The sequence below is a fragment of the Lepidochelys olivacea genome (genome assembly GCF_965140295.1).
Source record: "Lepidochelys olivacea isolate rLepOli2 genome assembly, chromosome: 16".
NCBI classification, from domain to species: Eukaryota; Metazoa; Chordata; order Testudines; family Cheloniidae; genus Lepidochelys; species Lepidochelys olivacea.
In genome coordinates, this window is record NC_140426.1 from 15,204,128 (window position 1) to 15,221,208 (window position 17,081).

General features: G+C 41.6%; 1 protein-coding gene across 4 annotated transcripts in view; it reads left to right on the plus strand.

Moving 5' to 3' along the window:
• SPTAN1 (spectrin alpha, non-erythrocytic 1) overlaps positions 1 to 17,081 on the plus strand; it is a 72,636-nt gene that overhangs the window by 21,030 nt on the left and 34,525 nt on the right. For 2 of the 4 annotated variants that reach the window (XM_084649941.1, XM_084649942.1), the window contains exons 13-24: positions 92 to 169; positions 349 to 504; positions 958 to 1,162; positions 1,330 to 1,511; positions 7,952 to 8,195; positions 8,578 to 8,700; positions 9,573 to 9,790; positions 10,800 to 10,892; positions 11,368 to 11,502; positions 12,343 to 12,491; positions 13,780 to 13,839; positions 16,335 to 16,533. In XM_084649941.1, coding sequence (XP_084506067.1) covers positions 92 to 169; positions 349 to 504; positions 958 to 1,162; positions 1,330 to 1,511; positions 7,952 to 8,195; positions 8,578 to 8,700; positions 9,573 to 9,790; positions 10,800 to 10,892; positions 11,368 to 11,502; positions 12,343 to 12,491; positions 13,780 to 13,839; positions 16,335 to 16,533 — 1,842 coding nt within the window. The remainder of the gene's footprint in view (positions 1 to 91; positions 170 to 348; positions 505 to 957; positions 1,163 to 1,329; positions 1,512 to 7,951; positions 8,196 to 8,577; positions 8,701 to 9,572; positions 9,791 to 10,799; positions 10,893 to 11,367; positions 11,503 to 12,342; positions 12,492 to 13,779; positions 13,840 to 16,334; positions 16,534 to 17,081) is intronic. The other 2 variants (XM_084649943.1, XM_084649944.1) reach the window with 1 other exon arrangement.

The following is a 17,081-nucleotide window of genomic DNA, read 5'->3' on the forward strand; positions in this document are numbered from 1 at the left end:
CTGACACATCTCTGCTAAAGCCTAGTTTGCTAAATAAGCTTGCACAAATATTCTTAGTATTTCAGATGAATGAAGACTCCTTTCTTTTTAGGCTCTGGACGAGTTTGCTACTAAACTGATTCAGAATAACCACTATGCCAAGGAGGATGTTGCTACACGAAGAGATGCTGTAAGTTTAAGTAACCCATGCTGCTGCTTGTTTTGTATGTTATATGAATAAAAAGGATATGTGATGGCACAGATGAAGGATAAATAAGTAGAGTTGCAGCAAGCTCAACTATAATTAAAGAAAACATGATGGGGTTTCTCATTTGTCTGAGAATTCACTACTGATATTTGCTTATTCAGCTGCTGAGCCGACGTAATGCTCTGCACGAAAGGGCTATGTATCGGCGTGCTCAACTGGCAGATTCATTCCACCTGCAGCAGTTTTTCCGAGACTCAGATGAACTAAAGAGTTGGGTCAATGAAAAGATGAAAACTGCAACAGATGAGGCTTACAAGGTAAAAACAAGAATAAATATCCTGATAATGTTAAACTAGTATTAGTTTCTGGGAGCCTTATAAATAGTTCCTCCTCTTGTCATCTGCATGATTCCAAGGAGAATATTCCAGCACTAGGCAAACAAACGCTTACCCTGTAGATAAAATGGTTTGCTATCTAACTTGGTACTTATGGTTGCAATTCTTTTGACATTATATCAGCATTTGTGACAGCCCTCAGCCTTACGTGATCCACAATTAACTGGTGTATTCTTTGTGATATGTACTACAGTTATGGAGGATAGGCCATCTAATGTGTAGAAGTGTTCATAGTCACATAGGAAATGTAAATATGAAGAACTGATGTAAGTTCTCCACTTTTGCTCTTACTTATTAGCATGAGATTGGTGGAATGAGGTTTTTTAATATATGCCAATTTCAGACTGAAATGTTTTCTCCCTTTCCTACCTGTAGGACCCATCAAACCTGCAGGGTAAAGTTCAAAAACATCAGGCTTTTGAGGCAGAACTCTCTGCAAATCAAAGTCGCATTGATGCTCTGGAGAAAGCTGGCCAGAAGCTGATTGATGTCAATCACTATGCATCTGATGAAGTGGCAGCACGCATGAATGAGGTCATCAGCTTGTGGAAAAAACTGCTGGAGGCCACTGAGCTCAAAGGTAAGATATACTCTTTGCTCTAAGTGATCATAAGAGAGCTATAGAACGACATTTCCAGCTATGGAGACGTTTTCTGGAGAAGTTAGCCCTGAGAAAAAGTGAGTAGTGAGTTAAATGAAATAGAAATTTAAAAACCTTTCTCCTCTCTATCCTTTACATACATGCAGGAATAAAGCTGCGTGAAGCCAACCAACAGCAGCAATTTAACCGCAATGTAGAAGACATTGAGCTATGGTTGTATGAGGTGGAGGGACACTTGGCTTCTGATGATTATGGAAAAGATCTTACTAATGTTCAGAATCTTCAGAAGAAACATGCTCTGTTGGAAGCAGATGTTGCTGCTCACCAGGTAACACAGTTTCCTTTCCTCCCTCCCTTACTGGCATATTCACATGATTATTTAGCTAGACATAGCACTAACTGCTAGTGTCTGTGGAGTAAAGGATTTGTTAGTGTTTCCATGATAACAGTGTACTTTCAGGAGTTTACAGTTTTGTTCTTGGAATTTGCTCTGAACATGGGTTGTTAGAAAGACTTGACTGGGAACAGTGTTTCTTTGAGTGACTCTGCATATTCCTATTTATGGGTACTGCACAGCCTTGTGGTACCTTAAGGTAAAAACCTCTTCTAGCAGTGTCAGCTAGAGCACATCTTCCCCTCAGCTTGAGGATGTACCGAGGGTGAAGCCATTAAGGGGGCCGAGTGCTCTCACCACTTCAGTTCCTTCCAGCAACGTGCCTGGATGGATGTGAACCGCTCTGGTCTCTTCGGAGTTGGCATCTCTTTCTGCTTAGAAATAGTTAGTGTTAGCTCATTTCAGAATAGTTAGTGAATTAGGATTTCTCCCAGTTCAGAGTTATGGATGAACTGAAGAAACAGAAGAAGCTGGAGTTCAAGAAGTGTGCTTCCTGCTTGGCAGTCTACCTGGCATCCAACGGCCATGTGTGATGCCTCAAGTGTCTGGGAGAAGGGCACTCGCCCTCTGGGTGTTTGATTTGCCAAACATTTACTCCCAGAGCCTGTAAGGATAGGGAGACTTGCTTGCAGCTCCTCCTCCTAAAGGAAGCCCTCGAGGCTAGACCCTCTGGACCCGATCAGGATCCTAAGTCTAAGAGGCCAGTCTTTGTCCTTGTGGTTACTAGCAGCTCCAAGGAACTGAAGTGTTCTAAGAAGCCACTTCTCCTGTCAAGGTCAGACTCAGTTCCTGCCCCCCGGGGCTACAGATATCTGAACTATGGTCATAGCCAACTACCCCGATTCTGGAAAAGAGATCAAAAAATAGTTCAGCCACCTTCACTGGTGCCATACCTCCTTCCTTCCAGCTATCGAGCCCTGATGGAAACCCTATGGCTGCAGGATTAGGGTCAGTTCTGACTTCAGGTTCCAGATCCAGGAAGATGGAATTGCTCAATCTGTCGGAATCTGGGCTGTTGGCACCTTTGCTTCTGCTCTCTGTAGCTATTTTGTCTCTATATATACACCTCATTAGCAGTACCGGTTCCCATGCATCAGAACTGTAGCATACGTCCAATTCTGACAAAACTGCTATGGGTCAGAAGCAGAGATCCATTCCTTATTTGGTAGCAAGGGTTATGGACTTGTGTCTAACAACTGGTCCAGTGTTGTCATCTTTGGATCTTCTGTTGGTTCCTGGGTAGGATCTGGCTACATCCTCTGTTCCAGAGAGCTCAGTCAATGTGGCAACCCATGTTCACATACCAGCGTCAGTTTGTCTGTTCTCAGTGGGAAACCAAAAGGGATTCCAAAAGAAGGCTTATTTTTCCCAGTGCTTGACGTAGTCTTCCTCATTCCCTTTTAAGAAGAGGAGGTCAGAAGTTGCTGTGCGTCTGTTCCCAGAGCACCCTATACTTCCTCTGCCGAGGACCCCTGAACACTCTCCACAAAGAGCTGGATCTCCATTCTTTTCTTTGGATCTGCTTTTATCATCATTACATTCTATATTGGATCCAGACTTGGAACCAAGAGGAAGATGGAGGATGAATAGAGAGATCTGTGTCTTGCTTTGTACCACCCTGGTCTGTGTCCCATAGGCATATTCCTGATCCCTAGTTGCTGGGGAGACTGGCAATCCAGGACCCCATGGCTTTTTTGGGGGCCATCTCCGCAATTTTGTAATTAACCTCCAAGTGGATGGAGAGATAATGTTGCCTCTGTTGAGGATCTCTCGACTGCCAAATCCTTCATATCTGTTGACATTACCAGCACTGATGCCTGAAATGCTGTCAGAGGAGAAGACAAGGAGGTAGTTCCTTTCTGATCAGGAGCATTTGGAAATGGACTATGAGCCTGATTTATCGCATGTGGGGTAACTTCAGCCTCTGCTCCTTCAGGAGACATTAAACAGTTCCGCACCTTGGTATATCAAATGGTGTCCGCTTTAATTCTTCCCTGCCCTGTCTGCGGAAGAGACTGCTCTGCTGGTGTTTGATATATTTGCTACTTGGAGGAGTAGAATATGCCTACCCATTTGGATGGTTTGCTACAGCCAGCTAAATCTGTGTGAACCACACCTGTTTCTAAGAAAGCAGACCAGTTGTATCAGATACCTTCTGAAGGGTTTTCCTATTTGCATACCCACCCTGTCCCTAACCACTCGTGGTGGCAGTAGTCAGTAACAGGGCTAGATCTAGATTAGCGCATTCCACCCTAGCTGATGAAGAGGGCAAAAGGATTGACTTGTTGAGGAGTAAGGTGTTCTCATTGTTCCTCTATATTAGGACAGGAAATTATCAAGTGGTTATTGCCCTTTACCAATGCCATGTATGGGAAAAGATGACTTTATTTTTCCAAGACTTGCCAAATGACAAAAGAAGGTTGGCGAATGCCATCTTAATAGAAAACCCAGAATGCAGCCAGACATGCTCATGGCCTCTTTTGACACTTCAGACTCTTGCTGCCAGAATATTGGCATCTTGAAGATCAGGAGAAAAGCTTGGCTCCATTCCTCCTCCTTAGCTATGGCTGCTAGAACTAAGCTGGAGGATCTTGCTTTTGAAGGGGAGGGTCCATCCTGGACAGTGACTTCAAACACGTCAACCAAGGGTTTGGGAGCACATCTGAATAATTTGAGAGTTCATGGGAACTGGTCCTCTTCAGGAGAGATCCCTGCATATCAATATTAAGAGCTGTCAGGTCATTCCTCCCTCATCTGCAATGGAGGTTTGTGCAGGTGGAAACTGACATTACATCAGCGACGTATTACGTCAACAAATGGAGTGGGGGCCCACTCTGCTCCCCTGTGCGCAAAGGCTATAAGACTATGGTATGTGACAGGGTCGGGCCAGATGGCTACAGGAGAGTGATAGAAGGCAGATACATTAGCCCCAGGTTAAGTAGGTCCCTTTTCCCTGGGTAAGGTAACAGGGAAGGTTCCAGAACAATCGGGAACCTTCTGGAAACAATTAAGATAGACAGGCTGATTAGAACACTTGCAGCCAATCAAGAAGCTGCTAGAATCAATTAAGGCAGGCTAATCAGGGCACCTGGGTTTAAAAAGGAGCTCACTTCAGTTTGTGGTGCGTGTGTGAGGAGCTGGGAGCAAGAGGCAATAGGAGCTGAGAGTGAGAACACATACTGTTGGAGGACTGAGGAGTATAAGCATTATCAGACACCAGGAGGAAGGTCCTATGGTGAGAATAAAGAAGGTGCTGGGAGGAGGCCATGGGGAAGTAGCCCAGGGAATTGTAGCTGTCGCACAGCTGTTCCAGGAGGCACTCTAGACAGCTGCATTCCACAGGGCCCTGGGCTGGAACCTGAAGTAGAGGGTGGGCCCGGGTTCCCCCCAAACCTCCCAACTCCTGGTCAGACACAGGAGGAGTTGACCTGGACTATGGGTTCACGAAAACGGCCAAACTGAGGGCTGCCGTGAAGTTCCAAGGCGAGCAAATCTGCCAATAAGCGCAAGACCCGCCAAGGTAGAGGAGGAACTTTGTCACAGGTATTAGTGTATTTGTCACAACATTCATCCTGTAACTCATCATCTAGTGAGGGAAAACAATGTAGTTGTGGACCATCTCAGCATGACCCAGCTCTCAGATGAACAAACAAAAGATTAGTTGGTTCACACTGTATTTTCCAGCTGGGGTCAATTAGAGGTGGGCTGTTCACAACAAGGGTCAACAGAAAGTGTTGTTGTCTTTGCGGTTCCAGAGTGGGCAGGGACCGTTGATCCCTGTCAGATGCCTTCCTTCTGCACTGTGGGAAGGGCTTGTTGTATGCTTTTCCTCCATTTCAGTTGATTCAGAAGGTAGTAAGGAAGATGCATCAGGATAGACCAAGGATGATACTCATGGCCCCATTTTGGCCATGTCAGTGGTGGTTTACTGATTCTTTAAGTACATTATCTAACATAGTTAAAAGTTTGTCAGCCATTTTCACATATCGTATTCTAGTTGATGGTAGATCTTTATTTGTTCATAGTTCAGTTAAAAGGTTTATGAGAGGGTTATCAAATGTGAATCCCTCTGTTACAGATCCTGTCCCTTCTTGGGATGTCAGCTTGGTGTTGGCCATGCTGCTAAAATCAACCTTTGATCCCCTGGCTGAGTGTTCCTTCTACCACTTATCTATCAAAAGAGCTTTCTTTATTGCCATCACATCAGCTGGGAGAGTGAGTATATTGAATGCACTTATGGCCGACCCCACCTTTCACTTCTTGGCATAAGGACAAGCTAGTTCTCAGATCTGATCAAAGATTTTTACCTCTGTGATGTCTGATTTCCACATCAATCAGACCATTAATTTGCCAGATTCTCCCCTCCCACTCAGGCAGCACTCTAATTGGGGGAGAGGGGTTACAGTTCTTCATACTTTGGATGTTAGAAGAGCTGTAGCCTGTTATCTGGAAAAAACTAAGAGTTTTCATAAATCATCTAGATTGTGTCTTGTGCCAAGAACTTGGTGTGTACAGTTTTTGTCCAGTCTGTTTCTGGGTGGATTAAACAAAGTATTACTCATTGCTACACACTGGCAAAAGTCCCGGTGCCTGCTGCAATTTGACTGCATTCCACTAGAGCTGTAAGAGTTCCTTTGCCTGTCTTAGGCAGGTACCAGTTGCTGAAATTTGCAAAGCTGCAAACTGGACTTCTATGCACAGTTTCACGATGTACTGTGCTCTGGACTCGGCTTCTAGGGGGATGCAGAATTTGGCAAAGTGGTGCTTCAGTCTGTTCAACTAGGATTTTGTTCCCTCCTCCAGGTTAGTTTTAGCACTGCTTATCAATCTGTCCCTTAAGTGGAAATATGCAGAGCCACTCAAAGAAGAAATGAAAGTTACTTACTTGTAACCAGAGTTGTTCGAGATGGCTCTGCATATTCATGCTTCACACCTGTCTCTGTCAGAGTCCTTGTTGTTCTGTGTCTCTGGCTTTGTGGTGGAAGGAACTGAAGTGGTGAGGGTGCTCCGCCTCCCTTTATAGCATTACCCTCAGTGCACTGTGAGTGATGCTAAGTGCAGTTCAGGAGCGCGCTAGTTGATGCTGCGAGAAGAGGCTTTTATTATAAGGCACCACCAGCCCGGGAAGTATCCATAAGTGTGAATATGAAGAGCCATCTCAAAGAACTCTAGTTACAGGTAAGTAACCTGCATTTTTACTTTAGTTTTTTGAAGTAACTAAGAGAAATGCAAAAATCCAAGAAGATTACTAACTGTTTAGACTTGTTGAGAGCACAAAGTCATTCTGTGGCGTGATACTTCCAAGATCCATTTATCAGTTTAAAAAGGTGAATTGCACCTTATTTAGTAGATAACTATTAAAAAATGCCTAATGCTCTGGGTGACGTTAACTCTCATGTTCATTCATGAGGTGGCTATTACTGTCCATTTTTTTTCATTCATTCATTCAGACAATACACAAATTTAGTTATAAAAGACAGACTAAAAGTTCCAAAACCAAAGACTTTCAGAGCTGAAGACAATCCTAGCCTCTATACATCACCTTTAAAAGTTCAAAACACACAGCAAGGAAACTCAGTAACGTGCAGATTCCAGTAACTTCATTAAAACTTGCTTAATTTTAAACTTTTATTTAAATTTGCTGAATACCCCTGTTGATCTGACTTTTGGGAACAGTCAGTACATTTGTAAGCTTATTGGAATTTGATGTTTTCCTTTTGTGTAGTATATTGAGAGTCTAAAAATCATACACCTCTGAAAAATCAGACTTATTTACCTATGCTATGAATAACCCCTCACTGAGATTGTTGTTGCTGCACCTACAGGTTCTGACTGAGATGTGGGGGGTGGTTTCAATGTATCTATATTCATGCTGTACAAAGATATATAGTAAGAGACAGATACTGCCCCACAGAGCTTCTAAATCTAAATAAGGCAAGACAGGCAAAGGGAGAATTATTATCCCCATTTTACAGATGGGGAACTGAGGCACAAAGAAACTAAATGAACTTGCTAGGGTCAAACGGGAAGACTTGGCAGAGCCAGGAATTGAACTGAGATCTGTGAATTCTGAGACTTAGGAACTTAGATCTGTTGATTCCCATAAGATAATCCTTCCTCTCTATTAAAACTTAAACTTTTCACGCAGCTGTTTACTTTTTGTATTTCTTTCTGCTTTTAGGCAGTGAAAATAACTAGTTGATTTCTCGTCCAATTTCACTTTGATTTTTCTCATCCATTATCGCAGTTCAAGAGATAAGCTAAAGGCTGAGAAATGTTACATAACAGTCTGGCCCTGCAACTAACAAGAATAATCAAAGCCTAAAACATCCTGGAGAATACTGATCTAATACCATTGCAAAATTACATTTTAGGATCGCATTGATGGCATCACCATCCAGGCTCGCCAGTTCCAGGATGCTGGACACTTTGATGCTGATAATATCAAGAAGAAACAAGAAGCTTTGGTGGCTCGCTATGAAGCTCTGAAGGATCCTATGGTGGCTCGCAAGCAGAAACTTGCTGACTCTCTTCGCCTGCAGCAACTGTTCCGTGACATCGAGGATGAAGAGACCTGGATTAGAGAGAAGGAACCTATTGCAGCTTCAACAAACAGAGGTTGGTACATCCTCATCTTTGTGCTTCCATTTATTTTAACTGGACAATTCTGTTGTTCATTGTCTATGTATCTTTACAGACTATAATTTGGGACTTTCTAAAATGTTTATGGCAGGGTTATTCATGGCATTGGTTTGAATTACAAATCTATTGTTACAGGAGTTGCTGCCCATGATTCCTTTATTATTGATTACTTTGTGAAGTTTCTAACTTTTTATAGGGCAATTAATTTTACACAGTAATAGATTCCAGACCTACTCTCTGACTAATCATGCAGGTTTCAGTCAATGCGTTTCATGCTAGAATCTTTTTATTTAACCTATTGACTTCAGTGACTTCGAATGATCTCATAGATTAAGAAATATACTATGATCTCTTTCAGGCAAGGATTTGATTGGGGTCCAGAACCTGCTAAAGAAGCACCAAGCCTTGCAAGCAGAAATTGCAGGCCATGAGCCACGCATTAAAGCAGTCACCCAGAAAGGAAATGCCATGGTGGAAGAGGGTGCGTCTAAATATTTTAATCCTTCCTAGTTCAGAAATTCAGTATTCTTTTTTCACTTTATATCCTCTGGCCCTATACAATTGCCTCTTTTATGATAGTTTGCATGTGCATAATAATATCTGCCAGTGGAATTAAATAACCGATTTTGATTTATCACTGTCCTTCACATGGAAATACATGTATGTTCCTGGGGAAATCCACATCTTCTATTTAACAGATTTCCATCCGCTGCTGCTAGTCACCTACATATTGGTACAAAGTAATTGTCACATTAAACTAATGAGCTGTAATTTTATCCTAATACATGGCTCCTAGTATTGTCTGATCTTTGCACTTTTTTCTTTGTCTCATTTTAAGGTACTACCTTTAAATAATAATCAATGGTGATGGGAGCTCTGTAGCTCCTGCTATTAGTGATATTACATTTACATTAGTATTTCTTATTCAGCAATCTAACTAATGTACCCCCTCTTTTAAAATTCAAAATGCCTTTTCAAATCAGAGTCTTTTTCTGATGTAGAAACTCAACCATTGAAAGAACTGGCCTTTTCCTGCATCACTGTAAACAAATAGAAGGGAAATGATTAGGGCAGGGTGTGCTTTGTCTTCAATGACTCAAATGTTCCTGGCCCGATCTGACAGGAGAAAACAGTAACTTCCATTCAGTGTCAAAAGGACATTGCCTGCCGAAAGCCAAACTTGGACTAAGCTTTGTGTGCTAATGAAAACCATTCAAAGTAAGGTGGATAGCTTTACATAAACCGGACTTGTGTGATTAAAAAAAATACAAGTCATCTTTCAGTCCCTTCTGTCATTTATATGTTTATAAATAATGTCTCCAAACCCACTTTTCCTGCTGTTTCATTATTTAGGACACTTTGCTGCAGAGGACGTGAAAGCTAGATTGAATGAGCTAAATCAGAAGTGGGAATCACTGAAAGCCAAGGCCTCTCAGCGTCGACAAGATCTAGAGGACTCCCTGCAAGCCCAGCAGTACTTTGCTGATGCTAACGAGGCTGAATCCTGGATGAGGGAGAAGGAGCCCATTGTGGGCAGTACAGACTATGGAAAGGATGAAGACTCTGCTGAGGTGTGGTATTGGTGGTGGTTTGTTGCATGTGCAAAAAGTAACAGTGGAAATCTGATGTAGGATTGATAAAGATAATGAGTTGTTCTGCAGGTTTTAGTGTTTATGTGAAAGTGAAAAGGACAGCATATACAATAAGCTTCTTGTTTAGCAAATTGTAGTTGAGTATAGAAACAAGAGTATGTATTCTTGTTCTCCACCTCCATTAATAAAGTTCCCTGGGCAAGATGTTAGACTATCTAAAAAGACAGGTTTCAGAGTAGCAGCTGTGTTAGTCTGTATTCGCAAAAAGAAAAGGAGTACGTGTGGCACCTTAGAGACTAACCAATGTATTTGAGCATAAGCTTTCGTGAGCTACAGCGTCCGATGAAGTGAGCTGTAGTTCACAAAAGCTTATGCTCAAATAAATTGGTTAGTCTCTAAGGTGCCACAAGTACTCCTTTTCTTTTTATCTAAAAAGAATTGTTATTCACTTTGTTATAGGATTTTCATATTGTGTGGAGGAGACACAGGGCGTAATATCTCAGTGGATTGGTAATCGGATACAGTCTTTCACGCCTATGTCTTCAGTATGAATCTGCCCTTCAGTAGTTCATTAATGATATATAGCTGTGAGATGGTTTTCAAACCGATCTTTTAGTGGTATTGAACCAATTCCTAGTGGATGGTAGCTATATCACAGATTACACATACTGGCACCCGTGGTGGTAATTCCAAAGCAGTAGAAGCTAGCGACTTCAAGAACATGAAGTCTACACTGCTCTCACTTCCAGAGGATGGTATCCCCTATTCAGGATTGAAGCACTTTAGTGGAGCAGTGTCAAAAAACTTGCATATCTGTTCTGTGGCTAAATAGAGGTCTTCACTCTCCAGAGCTGCTAGTCCTGCATTTCTCATGAGAACTGCATTCAATATATATTCATTTTAGAGTGAGTGTGTGTGTGTATATAAAAGTGTAGAATCTGTGAAGTGGTTTTCTGATGTGCATGTTGCAATGTTTGTTTGGTTTCAGGCTCTTTTGAAGAAACATGAAGCTTTGATGTCAGATCTTACCGCTTATGGCAGTAGCATGCAGGCATTAAGGGAGCAGGCACAGTCATGTAGGGTAAGGAAAGATGGCTAATCATCTGTTTCTAAAACTCTTGTGTCAATAGAAACAAAGCTTATTATCATCAAGCATTATTGCTGAGTGCTTACAGCAGAATGTGTTTTGTTCTCAAATCTAAGTTAGTGATCTTCATCTTTATGTGCTCTACTGCTGCCTATTGTAATTGATAACAGGCATGTATGTAGCACAGACAGAAAACAGTTTTTTGTTGGGTTTTTTTGTTGGGTTTTTAAATGAAACTGTTATAGCTGTTGGCCTTGTTTGCGGGTTTGAATGTAGGAAACGGCACCCAAATAAACCTACTTCAGCACTATCATCAGTTGCTAAATAGGAATCCTTTAATACACTGTGGCATTGTAGTAGGTATAATTAAGGCTGCAATACTTTGTAAAACAACTTTATTAGTTACATTTTGACATTCAGCAGTTTTTATTGTGTAATGCATTTTTCTTTTTCCTCCTCTTCATGGTAGCAACAAGTTGCTCCCACAGATGATGAAACTGGGAAAGAGCTGGTCCTTGCTCTCTATGATTATCAAGAGAAGAGTCCCCGGGAGGTGACAATGAAAAAGGGAGACATCCTCACACTGCTCAACAGCACCAACAAGGTAAACTCTTTCCTGCCAGGATTCTGTACTGCCTGGTACACTTGGTCTTATAAGCACTAGTGAGCTTTTTTGTTGTTAAACAGCACTGTCATAGCATAGTTAAATCATTTACATAGTCATTCTGTGCTTCCATTCCTCCCTCAGTTCTTTTTCACCCCTCTTTTACAACCCTTATCACTCTGTTGTATCCACCAACTTCCTAAGTGAGAGACTTCATTCTCTTTATATCCCATCATCATTCAGCATTCATTGACCATAAGGGCTCATGGTTGAGAGATGAAGCTATTCTTTTCCTGCTCTACTGCACTCCTAGTCCCTTCTGGCGAGGGGGCAGAGAGCTTGGAAATCAAATTGGAGATTCACTATGGTACTGCAGAGGATTGTTACTTAGAGCAGGTTCAGTTTAGTATCTGAAGGGGTCTCTGAAAAGCTGTGTGCTACTCTTGCAGAGGGGTGGATTTTATGGTAGGCCTCTTCCGTTTCTGTTTGTTATCCATTAGGTCACTCGACAGATTCCTGATGGCATTTTTGTTCGTTGTTTTTGTTTGTTTGGTTTTTTTAATTGAAATAAAAACAAAACATTTGTGTTTAAAGTCTAATGGTGTTAATGCACGAATCCAGGTACCAAAAATCCTGTGGGCAGAAACGCTCACAGGACTGTCCTCGTGCCGGTGAGGTACACTGAAAATATGTGGGTAGTGGTAGTTCTCTTGTGCTGTTCAGGTGTAGCAGTAGCCTCCAAGCAGTTACAGAAGTTGCTTGTTTTCAGTTTGTGGTTGTGTATCCATGTCACCTATCAAGATGAACATGTAATCAAGGTTGTATTTTCCTTTCTTTCAGGACTGGTGGAAGGTAGAAGTGAATGACCGTCAGGGTTTTGTACCAGCTGCCTACGTGAAAAAACTAGACCCTGCCCAGTCTGCATCCCGAGAGAACCTACTTGAGGAGCAGGGCAGCATAGCCTTGCGGCAGGAGCAAATTGATAACCAGTAAGATCTAATTAACAGGACCTAAAACCAGTCGTAGCACTTGCTGGGTTGGCCAGTGCCTCGCTTTTACCAGGTTAGGTAGACGTCCCGTTAACATCAGTGGCTAGTTGCATTAGAGCTCACAGCGTTGCACTTTTACAGCAGTAAAATGCTTTTTTTTATTGATCCTTGTCATTCTTAATTCTAGATTCTTCTGCTGCTTCTCCGGGTTAACTGTACACATCATGAAAATTGAGCTACACTTACTGTCTAACGTTATTTTCCGTGTTTTGTTGTTGTTGTACCTAACAACTTAAACTCATTGTTGAATTATTTCTGTCCTAAGCAGCATTCATCTTTGTAATTATAACATCTTAACATGCAATTATGTTTGAGACACCTTCTTAAATCTGATTATCTGAAGTACAGTACCCTCCATATACAGGACTGGCCTTGGCAATTAATTGTTTAGGGGTCGGGTCATGGCTGTTTGGTTCTGGCTTGTTGCAGTTTTTCAGAGACAAAGTGCTGCCACTCTGCACTATGTGAGCTAAAATCTACCTGCATAAAATTTTAATTTGCTATGCAGATGAAGAAAGCTGCCTGAATGCTTGGTAAATGCCTCTCCTACAGCACATGGTAGCTGTAGATTAGCTTGAGGCAGAGCAGTAGAGGATAGGTGTGGGCTACAGGCTCATCTTATCAGACTACTTGGAAAGGAAAATCTGTAAGTTGTATGCTCCCTCCCAAGTGTTCTCACAGTTATGCTGTCACTTTTACAAGAATTCCCACCCACTCAGTTGTTTTGAGACACCAACTATTAAATGTATTTGTAAATTATTGGCTTTGTAAACTGAGAATGAAAACCTGTGTTTTTTAAAATTCTATTCTACTGTAATACATAGTACATGCTAGAGGGAGGAAAGAACGCAAGGTTCTTAGATAGTAATAAGTTCCTAAACAGTTTGTTATGTAACTCTAATATATGCTTGCACACTGCTTCTGAGACGTAGAAACTAGGGTGCCTTATTTTGGAATCCATTCTGAACTGAATGGCATGATCGGGAAGTGAGATGGCCCTGTAGTGAGAGTTCAACTGTGCTGCTGATGATTTCTTTACATGATTTGCACTGACTGATTTGCTTCAGATTTTGCTTTTGAATGGCACCTAACTTTCTCCATTTAAATGTGAATTCTTAACCTTCATCTCCCACCACAAATGACCCCTGGATGGAGCTGCTGCTTTCATTATTTTTGTTAATCTAACTAATTTTTGCATGCTTTTGCTGTGCTCCCTCTGTCTGTGCAGGACTCTCATAACTAAGGAAGTCGGCAGTGTATCTCTACGTATGAAACAGGTCGAAGAACTGTGAGTAGGATTCACCCCTTTCTAAACCACGCTGTCTCCATACTAGTTACCTGTTCATTCTCCCTTTTTTCTTTCCTCCTTTGGGAGTGCTGCTCCAGAGGGACACAGGGAATCAATTTGTGCAATGTAGAATAGTCTTAATTTGGCACAGGATCTCTGACAGCTAGATAGTATCTTATCTTGTTGACCACTTCTGTCTTTGCTAAACTGGAGGCGCTGTTATTTTCTACCAAGTTAAAAAGAATCCTGCAGTTTCTTAGGTGTATGTAAAAATGTGATCTATTTATATACATACGTGAAGGTATGTGTGTGTATTGGAATACAACATATTGCATGTGAATGGCTTAGAATTATTCACAGACACAATTAAAATAATCATACCATTCACAAAGGGTGATCACGCCCTGTTATTTTGCTCCATAAAAGTTACGTTACAGGCATACAGGAAGGTTCCTCACTGTCATAAGACTAAGTTAAAATATTCTATTAAAACCTGCTGGAACAAATGTACTTTGCCTTGAGCTCTGACAAACCGCCAGAGGAAGCAACTTCCACAGGTGACTGCTCTTACTTGAGAATGCTCTGCCACCTTTCCTACAGAGTTTGTCTCAGGCACCCACAACAGAAACCTCCTAATCTCTCTTAATTGTCACAAAGTAGTTGAAGGAAAATCAGATTCTAAGGGAATTGGATCCCAGGTCATTTATGGGCTATATAATTATGCTTTCTAGTTCCTGAAATTGCACCCTGAAGCAAACTTTTATGGTCAGTGCAGGATATGACAGTCAAGTGCTATGTGCTTATGGCAGCCTATCCCATTCAGAAGATGAGCAGCAGCATTCTGCATGAGTCTCAGGTGGACTCAGTCTCAGCCAGTTCACTTCCTTCTGACTTCCAGTCTTAATCTGATACCAAGATGACAATGGTCTCATTGAATTTAGGTTTCATGAAAAGGACATATGTAAGTATGGACATTGTGTGTTGACACTGGAGCCCAAAGTGTCTAGCTTTTCTCCAACAGCCTTACATAGACATTGAATAGGAGAAGTGACAGAGTGATACCCTGTGTAGTCCCTCCTATTGGGAAGTAATTACTCATTCGCCCAGTGTGCTTTTGGTCTTAGGAATGAAACCATTGCAAGGGTGTCCTGTTCACCTTTGTTTGGTGCTGCAGGTGACCCAATGATATCTCGTAGTATTAAAGGCTGCTAATTTAATCAAATCAGAATGGACACTTTCCTTCTACCCATGGCTTGAAGATCGAAATCAGTCATGGATATTAATAGTCTCTCTACTATACTCAAGCTTGAAATCTGATTGAAGAAGTCTGAGGAATCCAGAGGCTGCTGGAGCTGCCCCATCACCAGAAGATTTGAAACAGGATGGCAATTAGAGAAACTTTTAGAGGTGGTTTTTCCCGTAAGGATCTAACCACAGATTCCTTAAAATGGTCATCAAGTTTGCCCTCCCAAAAAGAAGCATTCACAGTCCCCCAAGACTTCTCTGCTGTCTGTCACCAGCCATAGCTTGTAAAAGGGCTCCAAAGACCATCTGTATCCATTGCTTCCTCTTTGTTGTATGTTGGAAATATTTAGACTTGATTGCGAGAAATAAGTAGAAGACATTTACCCACCCACCTACCTGTGCTTTTCAAATAATTGCACAATATTTCTGTATATAATACTTGTTCTGAGAGATCCTAACCCCTTAGGCAAAAATATTAATTTGCTTTGGTCTTTTAAGGCGTAGGAAAACTGTGTACCTTTTTTTAAGCTGTTGGTATGTCTTTAGGACCTAATTCTTGTTACATTTATCCTAATGTAAATCAGGAGTAATTCCACTGTAGTCAGTAGGAATCACACAGATGTAAAAATGGTGTAAGTGAAATCAGAATTAGGCACATTTCTATTCCACAGTTGAAAATCTTTGCATTGTGAAAGGAGGGGAAAAAAAAAAAACCAAGATAACCAGGTATTCATCAGATTTTGCACTGAATAACAGGCAGGCAAGAATCTTGTGTCAGACAGCTGTGAGCCAAACAAATTTAAATGAGCTGTGGGAAATTGATATACTAGAAGAAAACCCTTTAATGTGGTGTTTAGCATATTTCATGCATATGTTTGATATAGTTGCATGAACAAAATATAGGGTAGGATAAATAAGTAAAAGAGCTTATGTTGTATGCAGCTACCCCTGTGTTGCTGACCTGCATTCCTTATCCTAAGCTGCAGTTTTGCTTTGCTTCTCCCATCAAAAAAAGCCTTGTATGTGGGAGGTCATGGTTCAGTGTCGTGATCTGTGTAGTATAGAAACGTACAGGGTTTACAGCTACATGATCATTGTCTGTTGTTGTGCAGAATGATTTATTTGGCAGCTCCTTGTAGGGATTTCCTTCATCACTGGTGCTACTAGTCCATTTTTATCACCTTCATGTACTATAACTCTGTTCAGGTGAGATCTGATGGTCTCCCACCCTCCCTCTTTGTATGTTCCAGATATCACTCTCTTCTTGAGCTGGGGGAGAAGCGCAAGGATATGCTGGAAAAAAGTTGCAAAAAGTTCATGCTTTTCCGTGAGGCTAATGAGCTGCAGCAGTGGATCAATGAGAAAGAGTCTGCACTCACCAATGAAGAGGTGGGGGCTGATTTGGAGCAGGTTGAGGTACTGCAGAAGAAATTTGATGACTTTCAGAAGGTAGGTTATTATGTAACCTTTTATGTAGCACAATAATTCTACATCTTCTTGTCATCCTTCAGCTCAGATTCCTGATGAGGTTTCCATGACAATCCCTTCATAGTTTGGTATAGTTCTGCTAAGACACAACTCTGTGAAGCAAGCAGAGCATTCAGTTTGTTTCTGCTGGATCTGCTGCTGGAGACCCCATATCCACACAGCCCAAGATGGTATTCTGCTACATGTTATCTCCACCTATGTAGCACCAGAGGAAACCCTCTTTTTATTTAGCATTTCTGAACATGGAACCTCCTGCACTGACTGTAGGTGCCACTTTTACGACTTCCTCTATGCTGAGTGTGCCATCCAGACGAGGAAGCTTCCCCCTCCCTTTGTTTAAAGGCAGAGTGATCAGGCACTCTGAACTGCACAGTAGTCTTTCTACAAGACATGAAATAATAATGGCCTCTGCTTTGAAGAGGAGGTGATTGGTTTTATTTTTTTTTTTTTCTCCATCCACCATTGGTGAGTGTATGACATTGGCTGAATTTTGCCTTGCATGAGATGTA